This window comes from Erinaceus europaeus, chromosome 16, assembly GCF_950295315.1.
Source record: "Erinaceus europaeus chromosome 16, mEriEur2.1, whole genome shotgun sequence".
In the NCBI taxonomy this organism is placed as follows: domain Eukaryota; kingdom Metazoa; phylum Chordata; class Mammalia; order Eulipotyphla; family Erinaceidae; genus Erinaceus; species Erinaceus europaeus.
In genome coordinates, this window is record NC_080177.1 from 23443430 (window position 1) to 23466617 (window position 23188).

At 48.9% G+C, this 23188-nt stretch overlaps 1 protein-coding gene across 3 annotated transcripts in view; it reads right to left on the bottom strand.

The window, feature by feature from the left end:
- The window catches only part of GALNT16 (polypeptide N-acetylgalactosaminyltransferase 16), a 132229-nt gene extending 110326 nt beyond the window's left edge, over positions 1–21903 (bottom strand). For 2 of the 3 annotated variants that reach the window (XM_007535322.3, XM_060174753.1), the window contains exons 1-2: positions 21576–21903; positions 20988–21265 (exon numbers count right to left, since the gene is read on the bottom strand). In XM_007535322.3, the coding sequence (XP_007535384.1) occupies positions 20988–21164 (177 nt within the window). In that variant the 5' untranslated portion in view covers positions 21165–21265; positions 21576–21903. Of the gene's footprint in view, positions 1–20987; positions 21529–21575 lie in introns of those variants that run through there. The other variant, XM_060174754.1, reaches the window with a different exon arrangement.
- Between the last annotated feature and the right edge of the window lie 1285 nt (positions 21904–23188).

The window sequence follows — 23188 nt, forward strand, 5'->3', positions numbered from 1 at the left end:
GACCTGGGTTCAAGCCCCAGGTCCCCACATGCAGGGGAGAAGCTTTACAAGTGGTGAAGCAGGGCTACAGATATCTGTCTCTCTTCCTATCTCCCCCCTCCTCTCAATTTCTCCCTGGGGAGCTGAGCGGTAGGTAGCACACCCAGTTAAGCGCACATAGTACAAAGCTCAAGGACTGGTGCAAGGATCCTAGTTTGAGCCCCCTACTCCCCACCTACAGGGGGGTTGCTTCACAAGCAGTGCAGCAGGTCTGTAGGTGTCTATCTTTCTCTCCCCCTCTCTGTCTTCCCCTCCTCTCTCAGTTTCCCTCTGTCCTATTCGACAACAATAGCAGCAGCAGCAACAATAATGGAAAAGGGATGACCACCAGGAGCAGTGGATTTTGTAGTGCACCGAGCAATAACCAGTAGTACATTATTGTAGTTATTGTAGTGCATCCAGCAATAACCCTGCTGGGAAGAAAAAAGTCTGTAACCAATAATAAATAAATAAATAAAATCTTTAAATGATAAATAATAATAAACAGGTAAAAATTAAGTTGATATGGGAGTCGGGCGGTAGCGCAGTGGGTGAAGCGCAGGTGGTACAAATCGCAAGGACCAGCATAAGGATCCCAACTCAAGCCCCCAGCTCCCCACCTGCAGGGAGTTGCTTCACAAGCGGTGAAGCAGGTCTGCAGGTGTCAATCTTTCTCTCCCCCTCTCTGTCTTCCCCTCCTCTCTCCATTTCTCTCTGTCCTATCTTACAACGACATCAATAACAGCAACAATAATAACTACAACAATAAAACAAGGACAACAAAAGGGAATAAATAAATATAAAAAAATTAAGTTGATATATTTCCTTTGACCCAACAGCTACAATATCACATTTCAGAATATAACCAATATAAAAATATTAGTGAGGATGACCTTTTTTCCCCCCTTATGTAGTACTAGAGAATGAATCCAGGACCTCATGTATGCAAGATACTAGGATTTGGGTGATAATATAGTGGTTATGAAATAAGACTTTCATGCCCAGGCACTAGAGATCCCAGGCTCAGTCCCCAGTACCACCACAACACTGCTCCACAATCTGAGGACCTCTCATTGGCAGCCAGGACTTGAACCCAGGACCTCATGCATAGATGGTGGGCTTTACTGGCTGAGCTATCTCTTATTTTTAGTGTGGTACTTTCATTCTTTCTTTGGTTTGGAATCCAGTGTGTATTTCACATGTAAGGCAAGTTTCAAGTTAGATGCTAAAATTTCACCAGAAATACTTGATCTGTATTGAGATTTCGTAACATTCATAGTTGAAACTGTAAGAGTCTACATATTGGAGTTCCTCCAAAGACTTCTAAAAGTTATCCAATAACTGAAGTGAAACTCTGCTTTTAAATTTAAATCAATTAAAAAGAAATACTTTTTAAAAAATCCTTTGTAGGCTCGGGAAGACAAGATAATGATTAGGCAAAAAGACTTAACACTGGAGACACCATTGTCCCCGGTTCAATCCCCAGCATTACCACAAAAGCAGAGCTAAGCAGTGCTCTGGTTACAATGAGAGAGAGAGAAGAAAATACCAAGTGTCTCTACTGCACTGGTCACACATAGCTGGTAGCTGCCATGTCGGCCAATACAGGTCTGGAGAGTTCTGGGCTCTGCCCATGCCTGGGAAGATGCCAATCAAGGCTTGAACCCATCAGTGTCCCCCTGGCTGTGCTCAGGCTTCAGGAGGGGAACTCTCTTGTTCAGGCCAGTCGACTCACAACTGGTTTTTCTCTCTGGCCAGGCCCTTCTGACTCTCCTGCTCAGCTTGCCCTCAGCTTTTCCCCAGCACATCTCCCAGGCTTTCAGATCCACCAGGCTCCATGGGGGACAGGGGTCCTGCTAGCCCACCCCCACCCTTAATCCCTTCTCTAGATGCAGTTGCCATGTTTTTTGTTGTGTGTTGAGGGGAGAAGGTAGGAGAAAATAAATTCCAGGGGTTCAAAAATCCCGTGTTTTTTTTGTTTGTTTGTTTGTTTTTTAAACCAGAGCACTGATCGGTTCTGGCTTCTGGTGGTGTGGGGGATTGAATCTGGGACTTTAGAGCCTTGGGCATGAAAGTCTCTTTGCACAAACATTATATTGTCAACCCACCCAGTCGCAAATCTTAGGTATTTCTAAAGTTGAATCCTTTCCTTTTTGTGTTTTGGAAGCAGACACTGTTGTTCTCTTTCTCTTTTTTATCTATTTGCTACCAGGGTTATTGCTGGGGCTCAGTGCCTGCACAACCCCACTATTCCCAGTACCTTCCTTTTTGAGAGAAAGAGAGTGAGAGAGATATATCTACAACACTGTTCCACCACTCATGAAGCATCCCCTCTGCAGGTATGGACCAGGGACTTGAATTTGCAAATGGTAACATGCACATTCTACCTGGTGTGCTACCAATAACCTTGACCTTGCTGTTTTCATGCCCCAGCAAGGGGAGGTGGCACCGAGACAGACGGTACTACATCACATCACGTGGGTGAGCTCTGCTTTCTCCATGATGAGTCCCAGAGGACCTTCCATCACTCTCTCTGCTACCTGCAGTGCATATGCTCTATCCCTCAGTTTTTCTTTTTTTCTTTATTTATTCCCTTTTGTTTTTTATTGTTGTAGTTATTATTGTTGTTGTTATTTGATGTCATCGTTACTGGATAGAACAGAGAAAAATAGAGAGAGGAGGGGAAGACAGAGGGGGAGAGAAAGGCAGACACCTGTAGACCTGCGTCACCGCCCGTGAAGTGACTCTCTTGCAGGTGGGGAACCGGGGGCTCGAACCAGGATCCTTAGCTGGTCCTTGCACTTTGTGCCACATGCACTTAACCCCGCTGCGGTACCGCCCGACTCCCTGTCCCTCAGTTTTTCTTCCTCTGGCCTCTGGGGTTGGTGAGCTGCTTGCAACATGAACCGCAGACCTGCCCTATCACAGCAAGCATCACTACCTGATCACAGACCTTCCTCCCTGAGTTCAGGCTACAATCTACTTCCGGGCCTGGAACAACGGCCCCAGCGTCCCGCACTCCCTGTCACTCACCCTCATAAGGAACTGCACAGCTAGGAAAGGACAGCTTCCAAGCAAAAGAATTTGGTTACAAACTTAGCAGCTCAGCTCTCCCTCCCCCCCAGAACCGATCACAGACTTGACGAATTTAGAAAGCGACGTGAGTGCCTTGCCCTGGCGCCCGGCCCACCTGGTCATGGCACTCCACCCCCACGTCAGACAGACCCCCTTGAAATGAAAGACCTTGAAATGTCAGTAGCTTTTCCTGGTAGTTGTTTAAAAGAGCTGTTGTGAGAAGATAAAGGGATTGAAACATGAACTCTGAAAAGCATTCTCTGAAAGAGAAGGGCTGACCAGAGTTGGCGACTGAGCACGTGTGACTTGGACCAAATATACAAGAGTACGGGCAGCCTGCTGGGGGCACAGAGAGCCTATGGCACCAGTCACCTGGGCCCTGGAGAAACCAGCTGAGAGGGCACGACCTCACACAGGCTGGAGCAGAGCTATCTCCCCCTAATGGCAGCCCTTTCCACCCACCACCTGCCTAAGTGTGGGGTGTGAAGTCCCCCTAGGCCTCAGAGGTCCACAGAAGCACAGGGAAACTGCCTCCCTAGCTTCAGGTCCAGAAGAAACCTGAGGTCAAGACAGGAAAGGGCAGGAATTCCAAGTTCCTGTATACGAGAAAGCAGCCTTTCCAGAGTCTCAAATGTACCATATGAAATGATGAGGGGCCAGACAGAGCACCTGGCTCCAGCCCTAGCTACATGTAGGGGGTGCGAGGGCACCCAAGAAGGCTCCAGTGCTGTAGTGTTTCTGCCTCTCTCTCTATCTGAAAAGCAGTCTGGAGTAGCCCAGGAGGTGGCACAGTGGGTAAAACACTAGCCTCTCAAGCATGAGGTCCCACTGAGCTCACACATTACCATGCACAAAGACTGGGTTCAGGCCTCGGGTCCCCACCTGCAGGGGGAAAGTTTCACATGAAGTGCCACAGGTGTCTCTTTCCCTCTGTCTCTCCTCTCCAGGAGGTGGCACAGTGGGTAAAGCGCTGGACTCTTGAGCATGAGGTCCTGAGTTCAATCCCTGGCAGCACATATATTAGAGTGATGTCTGGTTCTTCCTCTCTCCTCATTTCTCATTAATAAATAAAATCTTCTTTAAAAATGGAGAGAAGGAAGGAAGGAAAGAAGGAAGGAAGGAAGCCAGGTGGTGGAGCACCTGGTTGAGTGCACATGTTACAATGCACAAGGACCAGGGTTCAAGCCGGACCAGGTTTTGAGCCCCTGGTCCCCACCTGCAGGAGGAAAATTTTGCAAGTGGTGAAGCAGGGCTGCAGATGTCTCTCACTCAACTTTCTGAACCAGAGCACTTCCCCTTCCTGCCTACTCCAATATTTCAGTAAGGGCTTATTATCTTCTGTCTTCTCAATCTTTTCAGACACACTCCTCTCCCCCTTACCAGTTTCACACCACACACACACACACACACACACACACACACACACACACACACACACACCACTGATCTTATAAAGAAATGAAGTGTTCCAACCATAGAACATTTTTCAAAGAAAATGTTTGCCTCTTTTTTTTTTTTTTTTGCCTTCAGGGTTATTGCTGGGGCTCAGTGCCTGCATTACAAATCCACTGCTCCTGGAGGCTATTTTTCCCTTTTGTTTCCCTTGTTGTTTATCATTGTCATTGTTATTGTTTTGTTATTGCTGTTGTTGTTGTTGGATAGGACAGAAAGAAATGGAGAGAGGAGGGGAAGACAGAGAGGAGGAGAGAAAGATATAAACACCTGCAGACCTGCTTCACCGCCTGTGAAGCAACCCCCCTGCAGGTGGGGAGCCAGGGGCTTGAACCGGGATCCTTACGCCGGTCCTTGTGTTTTGCACTGTGTGCACGTAACCTGCTATGCTACTGCCCAGCCCCTTTACTACTTTTTAAAATTATCTTTATTTATTGATTGGACAAAGACAGCCAGAAATTGAGAGGGAAGGGGGTGATAAGAGAAGAAGAGAGACAGAGACACCTGCGACACTGTTGTACCACTCGTGAAGCTTTCCCTCTGCAGGTGAGGGCCGGGGGCTCGAACCCAGGTCCTTGCACGTTGTAGCATGTGCACTCAACCAAGTGTGCCACCACCCAGTCCCAACATTTGCCTCTTTAAGAACAAAGTGCTTACTAATACATTTAATGACATGGCTGTAAATTTTTCTGAAGTGAATGCCATAGTTTCCTTAATTCCCAAGCCTTACACACTGAATGTAATTTATCATTTCCTGATGATTCAGGGATGGCAGCAGGTTTCTGAGTCTGTATTTACTGGGGCCTATCAGGTCTAAAGATCTGGTCTTCCAGCTTGGACGAAGGTTTTTACCTTGGCTCAGGTTTCCCCATTCAAGTTTACAGAACACAACCCCACAGAGATACTGCCCTGGGCTGTGGCTATCTAGATCACTATTCTAGATAGTTACGTGGCTCACTCTTTTCTCTCTCTCTCTCTCTCTCTCTCTCTCTCTTTTCTTTCTCTCTCTCTTTTATTTTTTTAAACAGAGCACTGCCCAGCTCTGGCTTAAGGTGGTGCTGGGGATTGAACCTGGGACCTTGAAGCCTTAGGCATGAAAGTCTCTTTGTATAACCACTATGCTCCCCAGCATATTATTATGTTATTTTAATATAATTAAAATATATTTTTAATTGTTTATTTATTTGACAGAGACAGAAAGTGAGAAGGAAGGGGTAGACCGAAAGAAGGAGAGAGAGAGAGATGGCTAGTAAAGTTTCCTCCCTGCGGGTGGGTTCTGGGGGAGTGAATGGGGGTCCTTGTGCATGTGCCCCTATTCTTATCAGAGAGCTCTTTCCTGGTCATCCCTCTCGGATCTCCATGCCTCTTTTATTCCTGCTCTATTTTCTTGGCATAGTATTTCCCACTCCCCAAACACTGTGAACTTGTCTGTTGTGGTCTATCTCTCCTCCTCCCCTAAGATGTGAGTTCCTTCCTTGAGAGCAGGGGTTTTACTAGTTCTTGTCATCTCTGGCATCTGTTAACAGTGCTAGCACATAGCAATTACCCAGTAAGGAAAAATATAAATGAACAGTGTATGCCTGGGGGGCAGAATGGCCCTTCCTCGTTGGCCCTTCACTGCCAAGTGTCACTTCTCAGTGTGTCAGAGGCTCCAAGCAACTCCTTCTTGCTCTGGCCAGCCTGCTGCACTTGTAACCTAGGAAAAATTGGAAGGTTGCCAGGAAATCCCCAGCCTCCTGAGCTCACTGACCTGAATTTCACTTGCAAGGTTAACCTCCCGGCTATGACATGAGAGTCATTCTGTGTCTGTCTCCCCCAGACAATCCAAGGGTGTGTGCCTATAGGTACTCCGCGCCTGGGGTTTCTAGCTTCCTCCTAATCTTCCCCAATGGCTGAACTGTCTAAAGGCCACCCACATCACTCTACCATATGCAGCTGCAGCCCGGCACCCCCACAATACCTTAGGCTCCTCTGTCATCAGGTCAGCACCCACCCCTCCCCTGACCAGGGAGGGTTTCAGCAGAAGAGAGTTGAAAAGGGTAGACCCTATTTATCCTTATGAGGACTTCAAGGCCAAACGCTAGAAGAAGAAGGACTTCAAGGCTTCTTTGTAATCTGAACACAGGAGGTTTGGGTCTTTGTTTACTTCACCCTCTGTTCTGATTCTCCTTGCTTGATTTGAGCTGTTTTCAGACCTTAAGTTCTGGCTTGGGGACACTTTGCAGGAACAATTGAACATACAAAAAGATGATTTGAGGGGTCAGGCAGTGGCACACCTAGTTGAATCACACATTACCATGGCACAAGGATCTGAATTCAAGCCCTTAATCCCCACCCCACAGGGGGAAAGCTTCACGAGCAGTGGAGTAGAACTACAGGTCTCTTTGTCTCTTTCTGTCTATTTCCCCTCCCCTCTCAATTTCTCTCTGTCCTATAAAATAAAATAAATGGATAAAAAAAAAATTTTTTTAAATGGCAATTTGAGCTTGGAAGTCTCTCAGACTATAGTTCAACCACTGACAAGTGAGGAAAGTAATGCCCAAGGGGGGGAGGGTGTCAGTAGTACACCAGGTTACATGCACACAGTTCAAAGCACAAGGACCTGTGTAAGTATTATGGTTCAAGCCCCTGGTTCAAGCCCCCAGTTCCCTACCTGCAGGGAGGTCACTTCACAAATGGTGAAGTAACACCTGCAGGTGTCTATCTTCCCCTCCCCTCTCAATTTCTGTCCTATTCAATTAAGAAAAGAAATTCAATTCCTATTCAATTAAGAAAAGAAAACAAGTGGTCCAGGAGGTGTCGCAGTGGATAAAGCATTGGATTCTCAACCATGAGGTCCCGAGTTCGGTTCCTGGCAGCACATGTACCAGAGTGATGTCTGGTTCTTTCTCTCTTCCTCTCTCATGAATAAATAAATAAATAAATAAATAAATAAATAAATAAATAAATAAATAACAGAAAGAAAAAAATGGCCTCTAGGAGCAGTAGATTCATAGTGCAGGCACCAAGCCCCAGCAATAACCCTGGGGGGGGGGGGGATAATGCCCAGAGAGTGATGTCTGGTTCTTTCTCTCTCTCCTCCTATCTTTCTCATGAATAAATATTTATTTGTTTATTTAATTTTTGATGCCCTTGTTTTTTTATTGTTATTATAGTTATTATTGTTGTTGTTAATATTGATGTCATCGTTGTTGGATAGGACTAAGAGAAATGGAGAGAGGAGGGGAAGACAGAGAGGGGGAGAGAAAGACAGACACCTACAGACCTGCTTCACCACCTGTGAAGCTACTCCCCTGCAGGTAGGGAGCCGGGGGCTGGAACCGGGGTCTTCACACTGGTCCTTGTGCTTTGCGCCTCATGCGCTTAACCCACTGTGCTACCGCCCAACTCCCTCTCATGAATAAATAAATAAATAAAATCTTAAAAAAAAAAAAAAAAGCAATTCCTTGGGGACAAGGGTGCGCCTTGAAGTAGAGTCACTTGTTTTTCTCCATCCCGACAGCCACGTTCTCTATTCGACAGTCAACATCTGTCTGCCCCCTGGGCCACCCTTCTGCCCAGCCATGGTGCAGGGAAACCCCTTACAGGTAGGCCGCACTATCCTAAGCATGTTAAGAGCTGTTTTCCACCTCTGAACTAAGAGTGCAAGAGACACGAGTGCACCCTTAAAATAAACTTAAAGCCCTGCCTAATGGGTTCGGAAAAGTGGAAAGAAAGGCTAGCTTCCTGGGTAGATTTGCCCCAATGCCTCCCCAAATGTGACCTGGATTTTTTCTTGCGTACAGTCAAAATGATTCTCTCATTTGCCACCTCTCCTCACCCCCACCCCATTGGCCCCAGCCCCAAAATACTCCAGTCTGCCACTCCTACCTGGTCTGATCACAAAAGTCTTGCTGTCTCTAACCAGATTCTATTAAAGGGTATGGAGAGAGACAGAGACAGAGCACACCTGGGTTCCAGACTTCTTCCCAAACACACAGCTCATGTGCACAGCCAGACAGTGACGCCACCCTGGAATGCAATGGACAGGGAAGGCTCTGGGACACAAGTCAGGCTACTTAAGAACTCTCCCCAGGTCCGATTGAAAAGCAGAAGCTGAAGATAGGGGAAAGGAACCCAAGGAGCCTCAGGCAGGCAGGAAAACCTTTGCAGGTAGAAATTTCCCAACAGAAAAGAGGTTGAAGTTCAGCACTTTCCACCCTGTGGATCTACCTTTGTCCATGCCCGACTGGCAGCTCCAAAGGAAAAAAAGGAGAGGGAAAGCACAGCATTGGGAGAGTTTTGGATTTCTTTAGTCACCTCCTCTCTGGCCTCAGTGTGTTCAGCCAGCCCTGCTCCCTGGGGTGCCAGTCAGGTGGTACAATAATTGGATCCAGCTTCAAACTCTGTGCCAGAGCCTCCTGGCCCCTTAGGAGGTAGGGAGAGGTGGCTTTTTCTTCCCATCACTCTGTTAGGAGGAAGGGCTGACCTGTTCACAGGGAAGCTGAAGAGAAACCCTGGCCAGCAGTTGATCATCCCACTGACTGAGGGATCAGCAAGATAGTTCTCCAGCTGGAAAGGAATCTCTCTCCCTGCAACTGCGTCCTGCCTGTCTAGTTCTAACTCAGGTGTCTCTACAGAATAATTCAAAAGAAGTCTCACCTTTTCTGTTGGCCCAGTGTGAAGCACTGGTGTGGATCCAGACGTAAAGCAGTTAAGCAGTTTATACTTTTAAAATATATTTTAGGTGGTCGGGTAGTAACGCAATGGGTTAAGCACATATGGGGCGAAACACAAGGACCGGCGTAAGAATCCTGGTTCAAGCTTTCGGCTCCCCACCTGCAAGGGAGTCGCTTCACAGGAGATGAAGCAGGTTTGCAGGTGTCTGTCTTCCCCCCATCTTCCCCTCCTGTCTCCATTTCTCTCTGACCTATCCAACAATGACAACATCAATAATAACAACAATAACTATAACAACAATAAAACAAGGGCAACAAAAGGGGGTGTAAGCAATATATATATATTTATTTATTTATTTATTGAGGGTCGTGCAGTAGCGTAGCAGATTAAGTACACAAGAGGTGAAACACAAGGAACAACCAGTGCAAGGATCCCAGTTTGAGCCCCCAGCTCCTCATCTACAGGGAGTCAGTCACTTGGTGCCTGCACTATGAATCCACTACTTGGAGGCTATTTTTTCCCTTTTTGTTGCCTTTGTTGTTTATCAGTGTTCTTGTTATTATTGTTGTCATTGCTGTCATTGTTGCTGAATAGGACAGAGAGAAATGAAGAGAGGTGGGGAAGACAGAGAGGGGGAGAGAAAGACAGACATTTGCAGACCTGCTTCACCATCTGTGAAGCAACCCCCCACAGGTGGGGAGCTGGTGGCTCAAACCAGGATCCTTCAGCCAGACTTTGAGCTTTGTGCCATGTGCGCTTAATCTGCTGAGCTACCGCCTGTCCCCCCTCCCCCAGTTTACATTTTAACTGAAGAGTCAAGAGTGATCTTATGGGCCCCTATAGGGCTTTGCCCTCAATGTGGATCAACAATGGTAGAGACTGCCCCATTCTCCAAAGGGAGGTTGGACCAAAATCCTCTACCACTCGAGGAAGGTGGATCTGGCAATGGGTGCAGCCTAGAACATTCCTAGCTATGACCACAGAATACAAGCTCAGGGATGCAGAGGTTACACAGGCTCCTGCACTGAATATAGGCCCCAGATCAAATCGATGGGGTTTACAGTTAGAGATATTTATATACATTTCCCAGATTTGGGAGCTACTCTCTTCTCTGACCCAGCTTTCTAGTCCTGTTTCCAACCCTGATACCATCTCCCGAGATAATACCTTTGGCCCACCTGCACATTAGCTGTCAGGCTCAGGCAAAAATTAGTAAAGTCGTGGGCCCCTTGGGAGATACCTAAAATAGACCTACTAGCTTTTTCCACAGTGGAAACCCCAAATCTCATCTGTTATAGTCTTGCCTTTAGGTTCCAGATTATTAAGCAATTTGTTCTGCTTTGTATCTTAATACTTTTTCAGACACCAAGTTGTAGATGGAGAGATGTTTTCAGAAACCAAGTTGCAGATGATGCCAACCTGACCCCCCACCCCAGGAAGATGACCTCACCAATGTACCCTGGAACCCCATCTCTCAGGAGCCCTGCCCCTGTAGAGAAAGACAGAAACAGGTTGGGAGTATGGATCGACCTGCCAATGCCCATGTTCAGCAAAGAAGCAATTATAGAAGTCAGACCTTCCACCTTCTGCACCCCATAATGATCCTGGGTACATGCTCCCAGAGGGATAAAGAATAGGAAAACTTCCAGTGAAGGGAATGGAATATGGAAATCCGGTGGTGGGTCATGTGTGGAATTTTACCCCTTTTATCCTATGGTTTTGTCAATATTTTCTATTTTTATTTTATAAATAAAGGAATGAGTTTACTCAATCACAACACCACTAAAAATAACTATTATCCTGATTGATTTTTACCATTGTAATGTTAATATGTGCTCATTATTGGAAGCTGTTGGAGAATGGCAAAAGATAGGAAGGACATTACCCATGATTTTACTTTTCTCCTGCTAGCATTTTGTTTAGTACAGTGTTTGCATTTTCTTCTCAGTTAATTATTAATGGTTCTGTTTGATTTTTACCAGAGCACTATTCAGCTCTGGCTTATGGTAGCTTATGGGGATTGAAACTGGGTCTTTGAAGCCTCAGGCATGAGAGTCTGTTTGCATAACCATTGTGCTATCTCTCCCACCACTCAGTTAATTGTTTATGAATTAAACAGTAAGCTGGGTGCTGGCCTGGGTACTCTCAGGAGAACACACTGTTGGAGCAGACTTGGGTCTACACCTGAAGATACTTCTGGGGAAAGCAGACCCCTACATAGGCTTCAGTAGGCTTCAGAGGCAGAGAAGCACCTGATTGATTGATTGATTGATTGATTGACTGACTGACTGACTGACTGGACAGGACAAAGAGACACTGAGAGGAAAAGGGGAGAAAGAGGTTAACTGCAGCACGGGTTCACCACTCATGAAGCTTCTCCTCTACAGGTGGGGACCAGAGACTTGAACCTGATCCCTTTGCATGATAATATGTATACTCAATCAGATGTGCCATTTCCCAGCCCTTGAAACACCTAGTTTCAGATGCACTTACTCGATACCAGGCCCTGGGTGCATCAAGTGTCTCCAAGCCTCAGTTTACACATCTGTTAACTAGACCCAATAGCAGTACCTGCCTCATTCATTCACAGGAGTCCAAGTTTGTACAATGCTTATCACAGCACTGAAAAAATCCAATGATTACAGCCATTAGAGGTCTGATTCAAGGCTGGAGAGATAGCATAATGGTTCTGCAAAAGGACTTCCATGCCTGGCCCCAGATGTCCCAGGTTCAATCCCTAGCATTACCATAAGGCAGAGCTGAACAGTTCTTTTATTAAAAAAGAAGAAAATGGGGGGGTGGTTTGGGCAGTAGCGCATCGGGTTAAGTGCACACAGCGCTAAGTGCAAGGACCAGCCTAAGGATCCTGGTTCGCCCTAAGCTCCCTACCTGCAAGGGAGTTGCCTCACAAGCAGTGAAGCAGGTCTGCAGGTGTCTATCTTCCCCTCCTTTCTTGATTTCTCTCTGTCCTAGCCAACAACAACAGCATTAACAACAACAACAAGGGCAACAAAAATGGGGAAAATCTCCAGGAGCAGTGAGCAGTGGATTTGTAGTTCAGGAACCAATTTCCAGCAATAACCCTGGAGGCAAAAAAAAAAAAAAGTTTAATTTAGAGGTAAGAGAGATGGGAGCAGACCAAAGACCACAAGCACCCAGAAAAGAAAGGCTATCCCTCTCGAAACCATTTCCAGTGCAGCCTTAGAGGTGGTCTCAGTGGACAAAGTTTTAAATGCTTGGGCAGAAGGTCTGAATTCAATCCCCAGCATTGTATGTGCTAGAGTAATGCTCTAGTTCACTCACTCTTCCACCCTCTCATAAATAAATAAATCTTCAAAAGACTCATTCTGAACCAACTTACTACTAGAATGAAATCATATTTGAAAGTTCTACCCCCCTGCTCCTTTCTGGAAGCCTGGGTATCTTGCCTATTTAACCTCTGTGTCTTTGCCCTGCTCTTCATGAGGAAGGTGTGTCAGGTTTTCTCGAGAAGCAGACCAGGGATCAATCTTCAATCTTCTAACTTAATGAGCTGCTCAGCTTCAGGCTCACCTCTGCTCCACAGCTGCTTCCTCCACTTCAGCAAGACAGTCTTCTGGGCAATCCGGCCTGGCCTGGCTGTCACCCCTTGCCCCGTCTAGTTACATGACCCTTCCAGGCATGTGGGCTTCCTCAGCTCACACTAATAACCACCATCAGAGAAGAAAGTCAGGCCCCAAAGGCCTGGAGTGGCCAGTGGGGGAACTGCTGTAACAGTCCAGAAATAAAGGACCACCAGGAGAATTAGTACCCTACACACAACTCACGCTTTGCCCTTGGGCCACAGGCCTCCACAGGAGGTGGCTGTCGGGATGTCAGGACCTTTCTCACTCTGGGTACCACTATAGTGCCCCCAACTTGTATTGGTGGGTCTCAACAAAACTCAGGAGGGGACCCCTGATGGAAAATGAGGTCCTTTCAATCTGAACATTGTAGCAAAGGGAATTGAGAATGTCAGTGCTTCTCCCTCTCCACTCTCTTTCTTATTTGTAGATATAATATGGTTTTTGTTTTTATCAGAGCACTGCTCAACTTTGGCTTATGGTGGTGCTAGGAATTGAACCTAAGACCTTTGATGCCTCAGACATGAAAGGTGTGTTTGCATAACCATTATGCTATCTCCCCAGCCCCAATATAATTTTTTTATTATCTTTATTTATTTATTGAATAGAGACAGTCAAATCAAGAGGGTAGGGAGGGATAGAAGGTGAGAGACAGAGAGACACCTGCAGCACTGCTTCACCACTTGTGAAGCTTTCACCCTGCAGGTGGGGACTGAGGACTCGAACCTGGGTCTTTGCATATTGTAACATGTGCACTCAACCAGGTGCGCCACCAGCTGGCCCCCAATATAATTTTTTCATTTGCTTATTTATTTTGCCTCCAGGGTTATCACTGGAGCTCAGTGCCAACACTATGAACCCACTGCTCTTGGTGGCCATTTCTTCCATTTAATTGGATAGGGCAGAGAAATTGAGAGGGGAGAAAGATGGGACACCTGCAGACCTGCTTCAGAGTTCATGAAGTGAACCCCCTGCAAATGGAGAGCTGGAGACTTGAACTTGGATCCTTGAATGGGTCCTTATACTTAGGACTATTTGTGCTTAACTGGTTACACCACCACCTGCCCCCTAACTTTTTTTTAACTTTTTTTTTTAAGATTTTATTTACGAGAAAGATAGGAGGAGAGAGAAAGAACCAGACATCACTCTGGCACATGTGCTTCCAGAGATCAAACTTGGGACCTCATGCTTGAGAGTCCAAAGCTTTACTACTGCAACACTTCTCGGATCATGCCCCCTAATTTTTTTATTATTTAAACAAATTAAGTATAAAATCATCTTTTATCACTGAGGGCAAGTCATAATCCTGTGATTCTGAAAGGCACATACTAGAAATAGAATAGAAGCCCATTCAGATCTGGATGAAGCCTCTTCTCTCAAAGAACAGAACTGGATAAGCCTTCATCTCTGTCCCCCTTAGTTAGTGGGGAGCTCTCTGAGCATTCCGGCAGCACCTTCTCCAGAAAGGGAACATGTGTTCCTCCAGAAGCAATAAACCTCGTCACCACACCCTCCAGGAGAAGCCAGGTATTCACCTCTAGCAGCGAAGCTATCATCTGCTGCTTGAAGGATCAACAAAGCTTACAAATCACTTAACACATACAAGGAACAAGACCCAAAGACGCTAAGGATTTTTATCTACAACCACTGAGCAGTATTCTACTTGTAGATTAAGAAACCCTAGTTTGGCACATGACTACCTATAATTTTCATGGTTCAAAATACAGGACTAGACACAAATAAATATACCTATCCTGAAAAAACCCATAGTGGACTGTCATTTTTTTTTTTTTTTAGTCTGTAGAGAGACCAGTTTAAGTGTATATATTACCCTGCAGGTTCAAGCCTCCAGTCCCCACCTGCAAGAGAGAAGCTTCACAAGTGGAGAAGCAGTGCAACAAGTGTCTCTTCCTCTCCCTTTATGTCTCCCCTTTCCTTCTCAATTTCTTTTTTTAAAAAAATTTTAGGGAGTCGGGCAGTAGCACAATGGGTTAAGCGCAGGTGGCGCAAAGCACAAGGACCAGTGTAAGAATCCTAGTTCGAGCCCCCAGCTCCCCACCTGCAGGAGAGTCACTTCACAAGCAGTGAAACAAGTCTGCGGGTGTCTATCTTTCTTTCCCCCTCTCTGTCTTCCCCTCATCTCTCCATTTCTCTCTGTCCTATCCAACAACAATGACATCAATAACAACAATAATAACTACAACAATAAGACAAGGGCAACAAAAGGAAATAAATAAACAGTGACAAAGCAAAAAATTAAATTTAGGGAGTCGGGCAGTAGCACAACGGGTTAAGCGCACATGGCACGAAGCACAAGGACCGCATAAGAATCCCGGTTCGAGCCCCAGGCTCCCCACCTGCAGGGGAGTCGCTTCACAAGCGGTGAAGCAGGTCAGCAGGTGTCTATCTTTCTCTCCCTCTCTCTGTCTTCCCCTTCTATCTCCATTTCTCTCTGTCCTATCCAACAACAATGACAGCAGGAATTACAACAATAAAAAACAGCAAGGACAACAAAAGGGAATAAATAAATCATTTTTAAAATTTAATACCTTTATTTATTTATTGGGTAGAGACAGTCAGAAATCGAGAGGGAAGGGGGAGGTAGAGAGGAAGAGAGACAGAGAGACACCTGCAGCACTGCTTCACCACTCACAAAGCTTTCCCCTGCCTGCAGGTGGGGACTGGGAGTTTGAGCCCAGGTCCTTGTGCTTTGTAACATGTGCACTTAACCAGCTGCCCACCACCCGGCCCCCCTCAACTTCTCTCTTTATCCAATAAGTATATTAAGCATTTAAAAAATGTCTGTAGAGTGAAATTTTATCTAACATCTTAACATTCCACTCATGCCAGTTAGAACATTAGCACAGGACTGGCAAAATAGCTTAATTGGGTAGTGAGCTACTTTGCAATGTGCGTGACCCAGGTTCAAGTTTTGGTGCTGTGGCTTTGCTTTTGTTTGTTTTATTTTGATTGCCACCAGAGTTACTGGTTGGGCTCAGTACTCACACGACAAATCTACTGCTCCTGGTGGTCATTTCCCAACCACCACCACCACCCTTTTTTTCTTTCTTTTTTTATTTGATAAGACAGAGAGAGATTGCAAGGGAAGGGGGAGATAGAGAGAGAAAATGATGGAGAGACGCCTGCAACACTGCTTAACCTCTCGTGAAGCTTCCCCCTTACAGGTGCGGAGCAAGGGCTTGAACCAAGGCTCTATATATCACGTGTGTGCGTAGTGGGTATGCTACCATCTATCTTCTGATAATCATGAAAAATATATATCTGTAGAGCAAAATTCCATCTAACACCTTAGTATCTTACTCATGCCATTTAGGGAATTAGCATATGAAGGTGGTAAAACAGCTCACTTGGTGTGCGTTGCTTTGCCAAGTGCACAGCCCAAGTTCAAATCCTGCCCTCACCTTGCTGAAGGAAGCTTCAGTGCTGTGGTCTTTTTCACTCTCTCCCTCTCTACTTCTCTGTCAAGACTGGTAATAATAATAATAATAATAATAATAATAATAATAATAATAATAGTGAATTAGCATATGGATATATCTGTTCACCAAATCAATCACAGATATTCTTCCAGACTGAAGACCAAGACCAAAGGCCACAGTGCGCACACCATCTCCTGCTTTAGCCACTGCCAGTGCCAGTGTCCATCAGTGCAGACTTAGTCTATATCCTCAGATCCATTACCTTGACCATAAAGTACAGCATGAAAAAAAAAAAAAAAAGCAACACAGGGTGGAGGTAGAAAGCATACTGGTTATACAAAGAGACTCTCATGCCTGAAGCTCTGAAGTCCCAGGTTCAATCCTCCATACCACCATAAGCCAGAGGTGAGCAGTGCTCTGGTCTAAAAAAAAAAAAAATGCTACAGCAGGGTCTGGAGTGAGGGTTCCCCTTTAGTTTTTTACACATCCCATAACCAAATTTTTTTCACATCAAAATGTGCCACACATGGGCTGACAGCAGAACAGAACATGAAAAAAAAAAAAAAAAAAAGGGACCTGAGAAATGTGAGGCCCTACGGTTGCCATACCAACACTCTACAATGCCAAACAAGCGTCTCCAAGGTCCAGAAGCAAGTTGGCTGGCTTGAATAGGCCAGACACTGTGAAGGCAGAGCTGCCTCCTGGCCCAGGCTCCTGCACAGACCTTCCCTTGCACAGTCCAGCTCTCTGGTTTCCTCCAGGGAGTGGTGATGATGCCTGTCTGAATGTTCTCAGTCTCTGTCAGCAGGCCTGGCCACATCATTGCTGAAGAATCTGGAAATCCACATGCAGCGTCCCAGCCCAAGGAGACAGAGATGTGTTTTTGGAAACAGTCAGAAGACCAGTTAGAGGTTAAGCACAGATTTTAAAAGACAAAGCAGATCCTCAGTGAGACCTGCCCCTTTCAAGTTCAACAATAGTTCCAGCTCTTGGAGAAGTGAATACACACTTGCCTACCACCTTCCTTTCCAGTCAAGTTGATAGTGGGAATAAAAGATGAGGGGGATGTAAAGCTTGGACTACTAACTGCTGTCAGAGATGGAGAAAAAAATTATGAAGTGTTGCTCGGAGCCTCAATATGAAGCTGGAAGAAGCCTCTAACATAGTCCTTGCAGACAGATAACATTCAGCTGAAAAAGCAGGGCATGTGGCTGAGAATCTCATTAACATGAAATATCAGGAAGCTACAAATGTAAGGTAAGGGGATGTGCAGAGTGCTTTATGTGACTGCAGGCTATGGAACAGAGGCCCAGGGCTAACCCTGAAAAACAGAGAGGGGTCTGACTGCTGAGTGGCTGAGAAAACCCTGTGGTCTTCATCACTGGAACGTCCACTCTCTCTCATCCACCTCCAACCCCTGACTCCCTGTTATCTCAGATATTTCTAGCACTGAAGCTATCATCTGCTCCTTAAAGAATCAACAAGCTTTATAGATGTCTAGCACATAAAGTAACCAAGACTTAATCAGACTTAGCTTCTAGTTCACAGTATTTTCTTTTCTTTAGAGAGAGAGAGAGAAAGAGAGAGAGAGCACAGCACCAGAAACTTCCGTCAATATGGAGGGGCTCTAACCTGGATTACACATAGGGCAAAACAACACACTATCCAAGTGAGCTATCTTACCAGCCCTCACAGCCATTTCTAATTGGCAGCAGGCCACACCTTATAGCAACAAGGAAAGGACTTTCCAGCCCCCCCCCCATGAACTTCAACTTCCACCACCCCTCCAAAATGAGTGAATGTCCCAGGCTCAGGAGATGGTGACTGTAAGTAGAGCGTGAGGCCCAAGGTTCCATCCCTGCCATCAAGTGACAGAGTGATACTCTGGTTCTGTCTCCCTCAAACAAATAAATGGAAAAAATGGCCTCCAAGAGCAGTGGATTTGTAGTGCAGGCACAGAGCCCCAGTGATAACCCTGGAGGCAAAAGAGAAAAAAAGAAAAAAGAAAAGAAAAAGAAAGGTTTCCCTAAATTTCAAATGTTAAACTTAAAAATGTATTATATGGGGCTGGGCGGTAGTGCAGTGGGTTAAGTGCACATGGCACAAAGTGCAAGGACCAGAGTAAGGATCCCAGTTCGAGCCCCCTCTACAGGAGGGTCACTTCACAAGCAGTGAAGCAGATCTGCAGGTGTCTATCTTTCTCTCCCCCTCTCTGTCTTCCCCTCCTCTCTCCATTTCTCTCTGCCCTATCCAACAACAACATTAATAACAACAAAAATAATAATCACAAAAATTTTAAAAAGGACAACAAAAGGGGGAAAATGGCCTCCAGGAGCAGTAGATTTGTGGTACAGGCACTGAGTCCCAGCAATAACCCTGGAGGCATAAAAAAGTAATATATATATATTACTTTATATATATTTGAATATATATATATATATATATATATATATATATATATATATACACATATCAGCTCTGGCTTATGTTGGTGTCAGGAGTTGAATCTGGGACCTTGGAGTCTCAGGCAGAAAAATCTGGTGCATAAACAGCTTCCCAGATCAGTAAATAAGTTGTTATTCTTAAAGTTTTTTTTAATTAGGTGCTTATTAAAAAATGAGTGCCCCAGACACCCAGTCATACCCCCCTCCACAGCACTAGTGGGGCTGGGAAGCTCTCAGCCTTAGAGTAGCCTTCCTAGCTTCTTTGAGAAGCAGAAGGGAGGCTCTCGAGCAAAGTCAGGGTGTAAAAGTCTAAAACCAGTCTAAAACAGAAGCAAATGTGGATCCAGACAAAGCTGGGAGCAGCAGTTTCCTTGTGTTCTCTTTCCCTCCCATCTCCTCCTCTCACACCCCCATTCCACCTCTGGGGCCCCTCCCCTTCCAGCTCAGACCTCCCTCCCATCGCGTTACCCACAGAGAAGGACAGAACATCTGGCCAGCCTGCCTCTCCCCTGCAGATTCCAAGCTGGCCTAAGCTGAACAGTGCGGGTGTTCTCAGGGTGTAAGACAGGGCAGCTCTGAGAAGCTCCTGGTGTGGACGCTCCCTGAGGTCTGGGCCAATACTGGTTTGGCCAGTCTCGCTCCTGTTTGTCAGTCCAACCAGCTCCCAGCACTCAGTCTTTACACTGGAGGCTTTTCCCTCTGTGATATTCTAATAGCCACATATGCTTTGGAAACGGTGTCCTAGTGACAGGGTACCTCAGCCCAGAAAAGAGCTCTTCTAAGCTGGTTCTGGTCCCAGAGTTCAAGCAGGTAGAGGTCTGGAAAAGGGGGCGCAGTGGACTGGAAGAGGGGTGGGGGTGGGCACAGACGCCAGGGTCGCCTCAAACAAAGCTGAAAACTACTATTCCTTTGCTGTGGGCTTCACTTCTTCCCAAGGGGGAAAGAAGACTGGATTTTGGCGCAAGCTGGTAACATGAGAGCACCTCCACACTGGCAACTCCCCGCCCCCCACCCCATATTCCTGGGACTCAGCTGCCTTTGCAGGAAGACCTCAGATTTCACACCACGCAAGCCTCTGCTCTCCTGACCCTGCGCCTCCCCCCAGGAGCTCCTGTCCCTTCCTTCCCTGGCCTAGATCTTCTCAAATTAGAACAAACACCCACCCTGGCCCCTCAGGGCCCCCGCGCGTTGACCAGGGCACCGCCACCGAAGCGCGCCGGACGGGGCCCAGAGCCTTCCACCCGCCTCAACAGGTGTCCCGGCCACACCGAGCTGTCACCAGGGGCCAGCGGAGGCGGCCACAGGGACGCCCCCTGCAGGACAGCGGGGGCTCCGCAGCGGGAGCCCAGGACCCAGTTCAGCCGAGGGGCCCCTACAGCTGCGCCGAGGCCCCGGGAAGCTTCCTCGCCTTTGTTTCTCCGCTCGCTCGGACCCGGCGCAGCTGAGTCGGTGAAGATGCATCTCCCAGCCCGGGCGGGGTGGGAGCCGCGCACCGGACAGGACCTTGTCCCGACGCGGAGAACCCCGAGCTGGGGGTAGGGAGCTCGTAGGAAGTCCTCGGTGCCGACGAAGCTTCAAGTTGGCACGGGCTTAAACGGGGGCGGGAAGCCTGGCACAGTCCCAGGAACCGTGCCTTACCCGGTACCCCCATTCCCTGTCCTCAGTCCCCAGGAAACTGGAGAGGGATGCGCCCCGCCGCCACGAGCTCAGCCACGCGCCGCTCCCACTGCCGGCGGCCCAGAAAGGACAGCTCCCGACCTCCGACCCCGTCTCGGACCCCCTGGCCCCCAGCCTCCGGACCCTGCACCCCTGACCCCCACGTCTGACACCCGACCCCTGCCCCGGACCCAGATCCCCTGTCCCGGACCCCAGACCCCAGACCCCGGATCCTGCCCCCATATCCCGGTCCTCGGTCCCCCGATCCGGTCCCTCGGCCCCACCAACCCCAGGACCTTCGTAACTCCGCACCTCGGCCCCCAGCCTCGGCCATGGTGCTCTGAGCCGCCAAGATCCCGGTGGAGCGCGCACGGCGGGCCCCCCAAACTTGCAACACTTTCTCCCAGCCCCCACCCCGCTGTCACCCTCCCTTCGCCAGGCGCCCGGGCCCCGCGCGCCCGCCCGCCCGCCGAGGTTCCCATAACAACGGGCAGGAATGCTCCCCGCGGATACAAAGCCGGCCGGGGCGTCGCGGCGAGCGGTCTTGGAGCCCCCCGGGCCGGGCCCGGCACCCCGCACCCCGCACCCCGCACCCGGCGGGGCTGGACGCAGCGGCTCCCCCGCCCGCAGGGCGCACTCACTATGAGCGGGATGGTGCGGTCCTCGCGTGGCGACTCCGGTCTCCCGCCGGCCCGCTGGGCGCCCCGGGCGCCGGGGGATGCTGCGTGGGCTCGGTTGTCCTGCCATAAGTAGTAGAAAGTGCCCAGGATCCAGGCGACCGTCAGGATGGCGATGGCATTCGCGCGGATCTTCCTCATGGCGGCCCCGCGGGGGTGCGGGGAGCGGGCTGCGGGGAGCGGGGCGGGGGGCTCGGCCCCGGCAGTGCGCTCGCCTCGCCGGCGGCTCGGTCCTGCGGAGACTGGAGAGGGGTGGGGGCTGGGGCGGCGGGAGACGGCGGCGCCGAGCGGTCCTCACGGTCCTAATGCCCTTCAGCCCCGAGCGCGCGTCCTTCGGGCGCCCATTCATTCCCCTCCGAGCGCGCCCGGCCCGGCCCAGGAGAAAGAGCCGCTGGGGGGTGGTGGAGGGCGCGGGCCGAGGCCTGGAGGGGCCCGCGCCCACGGCGAAATGGCGCCAGGCCAGCGCCGCCCTGGGCCCGCAGCGCAGCGACCCCGCGCCCCGAGGCTGCTCCGCCGCCCCCGCCCGGCCCTGGCCCCGACTGACTCACTCACCCGGGACGCGCCGCCCGCCCGCAGCCGCAGCGCGGGGCTGATCTCAGCCGGCCGGGAGGTGCGCGGGCCGAGTCCTCGGCAGGGGTGAGGAGATGGGGGGACGGCAAGACGAGAGGAGGCTCTGAGTTCTCCCCGGAATCCTAAGCACCCCAGGGTTCCGAGCCGCCCCAAGGCCCACCCCCCAGGAGGGCCCGGCTGCAAGTTGGTGCACCTGACATTGAGGAGCGACACCGCCTCACCCTCAGTGAGAGGCAACGGGGGTACCCCCACCCCTCGGCTACCACTGGCCTAGGGCTCCCCGCTTTCACCATGCGCCCTTGACTCCCGCCTCCTGTCCCCTCCAACCCCCCCCCCCCCCCCGACAATCCTAAGGTGTCTGCGTTTGCACCCGAGAGGAGGGAGGTCAAAGAGGCCGCCAGCGCCACCCAAGGCCACGCGACCAATTAATTAGTGGGCAGAGCCCGCGCTAGAAGCCTTTTCTCCTCCTGACACTTTTTTGACAAAGTGCAAAGGATGGCAGTGGGAAATACATGGGGGCGGAGAGAGAGAGGGAGAGAGAGAGAGATCCCATCTGTAAAGGCACTGAGAATCCAGGGTGAACCACTCTCACTCGGCACGGAAGACAAAGGGTGGGGGCCCAAGTGAGTGCTGGGAGAATCGGACAGAGAACACCACTCAGTGGAAATCAGCACACCCAGTGGGGATCGCAAAGCTGCAGAGGGCCAGCCCTTTCCTCCAAGCCTCTCTGGTCTGGTATGGTCTGGTCTGGTCTGGTCTGGTCTGGTCTGGTCTGGTCTGCAGTAAAGGCAGGCAATGTTTGAACAGGTGGAGAAACCTACTGTCCAGCCAGGTTCCCTCAGTCCTGCACAGATCCCAACCAGTGGAAGAGCGGGGAATCTTGCTCAGTGGGAATCAAACCACAGCTGGCAGTCAGAATAATGAGTATGAAGTCAAGAATGGACACTTCTGAGCCCGGTGGTGATGTCCTTGGCAGAGCACACACCTTGGTAACGAGACCAGGTTCAAGAACCCAGTCCCCACCTGCAGAGGGTAGCTTTGTTAGTGCAGAAGCAGTGCTGCCGGTGTCTTTCTCCTTCTTACAAAGAAGGAAAAGGAGAAGGAGGAGGAGGAGGAGGAGGAGGAGGAGGAGGAGGAGGAGGAGGAGGAGGAGGAGGAGAAGAAGAAGAAGAAGAAGAAGAAGAAGAAGAAGAAGAAGAAGAAGAAGAAGAAGAAGAAGAAAGAAGAAAGATTGGACACTCCACAGAGGCTGAGCCTGCCTGGGGTCTGCTGCTTTTCACAGCACTGCTAACTAGTCCTCTGAACATTCCCTCAGGGCAGTACTTCTGGAAGTCCCCCTCACCACACAGGCCCTGAAAGGGTGGGCCTACTGGGTCCTGGAGTACTTACCGAGGCTGGATTTTACATGTTGAGTCTCGCCTTACCTTTCCCAAATATGCTACAGGTTAAGAGGGTTTTTTTTTACAATTGAAACAGGTCAAAAATGTAGTCATGTCACTTCCCTGATATGAGGCAGATGCAGCATTTGAATTCAGGTTGTCCAACTCTGGGGCCACATCCTCTCTCTCCCTTCTGCTATCCACCCCACCCCCAAA